Raw genomic sequence first — 3,183 nt, 5'->3', positions numbered from 1 at the left:
TACAGAATCAATCTCGTGCTGTGAATGAGATGGTTTATAGCGCAGGAACCCTGCAGAAGCAGATTGTAGATTGTCCCCAGACTAATCTCTTGAGGACTGAAACCTGGGAGCTCATAATCTCCAAAAATTCGATGTCAAAAACTCATTCTGTCCACTCTGGAGAACTCAACATTTTCTTGTTGGAAACAAAGTCAAAATCAGTAAGACTTCTAAAAAGATTTTATTAAAAGTAAAACTGCATATTACAGAAGACAGACTCCAGTCTGAGATTCCCAACACCTGAGTATTAAGCCTAAATATTAGAGTTTAGTTAAAAATCACAGAAACACACACAAACTTCAATTTATGAATTCCACACATTTTTGACTGCTGCTCTCTCTCACAATTTTCTGGTTAAACTTGAAATTATTAAAATGACTAAAAGTCAGAAAAGAATTGAAATCCAGTTTAACAATTGGTTTGTAAGATTCCACACATGATTTTAAATAGAAAGCCTCAAGAATATTATTATTTTTTAAAAAACCAAAAGAGGAGTGCAAATCCATCCAGAGGATAACTGATCGGAACTGTCACACACATTTGGGAAGACAGCATCAATGGTTAGTGTGGGCTGGAGGGTGGTGCTTAGGAATTGGAAGTGAGTGAGAGTGTGACTGGGCAACAGGCAGAGGGGTGTAAGAGGCAGAGGGGCGCAAGAGGCAGAGGGCAGTTAGGGAAGATGCAACACTGGAGCCAATATTCCTCAAAGCAGGAAGAGATTGCTGTCACCTTGTGCGGTTTAAACCTTCTGCTCTGTACGGTACAGGAACCACTTTAGGATTCCGTGTGGTCACTGTAAGGAAGGAACAGTCGCACAGACACAACTACAGGCACAATGTGTCAGAAAGAGTGACGCTGACTCACAATCCCACAGCTTCCTCTCCTTTGGGAAGTTCAGGTCGGACAGAATGTCACATGCGGACAGTGGGAAACCCTAGGTCGTCCAGTGCATTGCTAACGTCACAAAAACGGTCAATGTTTGACCTGACGTCTAACTTGACTCAAGGGGAGAAACATTCAGGATCTACCTCCAATCTTTCTGGGCTTGGGGAGATTACAGTCCTCACGGGACAGAGAGCATGGCGTAGAGAGAGTGAAGGAGGGGTGGGAGGTAGAGTTTTGCTAAAGGTCAGACCAGAGTGCTCCCATCCAGACACTGGAAGCACAGAAACACCACGGACCCAAAGGAATCCGAGAACCCCAGCTCTGAACAGAGCCTTGTACCATTCTCTGGGTGTAGGGCAAGTGAGCTCCAACCTGGCACTGATTTGACCTTCATCAGCAACTCAGCCATACTTCCTGCAATTGATCTCTATCTCGGCCCATGCTCCCCAACTGAAGGAACAAACAAACTGACAGGCGCAGATTCGAACCCCACTTCTCCCAGATTCCGACAAGCCGTGGGTGTGGAGGCGGTTTCAAGTTCCCCGTGAAGTGGGCCAAAGAAACAAAAGGGATCAGAGGTCGAATCCGACCAACTCAGTAACGGAACAAAAACTCATTGCGCGTGAACTCTGGAAATCAGCTGTGACCCTCAAACATGGAACAGAAACATCAGTCTTGGTATTTCTGATAAGGATCTGACTTGATCCCAGTGTCCTATTTAGCCGAGATTTCTTGGGAATTAGTTCTGGTAAATCCTACAATTGGGAACGTGCTTCAATCGACCGAGTCTATAATTAACTTGCTTTAGGACTGACGGACATCAAATTGGCCACATTCTTCACAATGATAGCACACAGAGAGGACCAGATCCCATCAACAGCCTTCAATGTAGACCCAGTCCTCCCAATCACCCAGCTTACTCCGATCAACGTGAAAACCCAAGGACAAATCCAAAGAGAGGATTAGGAAAGCCAGATCCCAAATCTCAAACAATTGGACTGGGTCAGTTGCGATCTCAACATAAGGTGCAGCAAACACTCTCCCAGCCCAAGGGTCACTCTCCCAACACCCCCCACCCCCAGAGTCACTCTCCATCCCCCACCAGCGACACTGCCCCACCCCCAGTGACACCCGAGCCTCTCCCCCAACCCTCAGGGTCACTCTTCATCCCCCACCAGCGACACTACCCTACCCCCAAGTGACACCCCAGTCTCTCCCCCAACCCCCACCAGTGACACTACCCTACCCCCCTGTGACACCCCAGTCTCTCCCCCAACCCTCACCAGTGACACTACCCTACCCCCAGTGACACCCCAGTCTCTTCCCCCACCCCCAGGGTCACTCTCCATCCCCAGGGACAATATGCCAGTTCCAATTTTCATCCTCTGGTCATTACTAGGAATACCAGGTTAAAGTCTACCCTTCATCAATACATACTGAACTAGGAAAGGTTAGGATAGAGACAGAGAAGTGTTTATGAATGAAATACGGAGAACACTCTCTTTCTCTCCCTGCTGTGGCAATGCTGGAGACAAGACTCAAGGGTAAAAGTTGTAAAACTGTGCTTATTTTTTTTTTGCTACACGCTCCACAGATCAAGCGACCGGCATCTTACAGATTCTGAACGGTGCTGATGAGATTCTCTTTGTCCTCTCCATGAGGCGCTCGCTGGTAGGAGACAACAGGGTCGGTCTTGGTGAGTTTGACGATGAAGTAGATGACTCCCCCGAGCAGGACGAGGACACAGATCGACAGCAGGATCACCATCGAAATGGCTGATAAAAATAAACAAAAAAACAGCAAAAGATTCAGATAGTGACCAGTTGGATCGCAAGCCACTCAGCAAAACAGACAGACAGTGTCGGTCTGGCAGAGAGAAAGAGAGAGAGAGAGAAGAACAGAGTGAAAGTACAGAGTCTCCAGTTTGAGAAGAATTATTTTGGACCTGAGACGTTAACTCTGTTTCTCTCCCCACAGATGCTGCCAGATCCACTGAGTTTCTCCAGCCATTTCTGCCTTTGTTTCATGTCTTTGGCATCTGAAAGTGTTTTGCTTTCATTTAAGCAACTCCTTCTATTCAAATATATAACTAAAACTATTCAAATCGTTAAGGGCGATACATTTCCACCATCCCCACTTTTCGCCGATGTCGAGTCTAGTTTTTCCAACTGGTGAGTTAAATTCTGTCAAGTTGTTCAGGGTGCTCCTGTCGCCAATTCCAGACAAGGTCTCGGACCCCCACCGCTCCACCTCCTCACC

General features: G+C 46.8%; 1 protein-coding gene across 1 annotated transcript in view; it reads right to left on the bottom strand.

Annotated features, from left to right (window-relative positions):
• Positions 1-201: 201 nt before the first annotated feature.
• Positions 202-3,183, bottom strand: part of LOC125487285 (kunitz-type protease inhibitor 2-like) — a 31,336-nt gene continuing 28,354 nt past the window's right edge. Inside the window, exon 10 of the mRNA XM_048618195.1 lies at positions 202-2,699. Coding sequence (XP_048474152.1) covers positions 2,536-2,699 — 164 coding nt within the window. The 3' untranslated portion in view covers positions 202-2,535. The remainder of the gene's footprint in view (positions 2,700-3,183) is intronic.

This window comes from Rhincodon typus, chromosome 39, assembly GCF_021869965.1.
Source record: "Rhincodon typus isolate 14 chromosome 39, sRhiTyp1.1, whole genome shotgun sequence".
Lineage (NCBI taxonomy): Eukaryota > Metazoa > Chordata > Chondrichthyes > Orectolobiformes > Rhincodontidae > Rhincodon > Rhincodon typus.
Note: the sequence above shows the minus strand (reverse complement) of the source record. Positions and strands in the feature narration are given on the sequence as shown.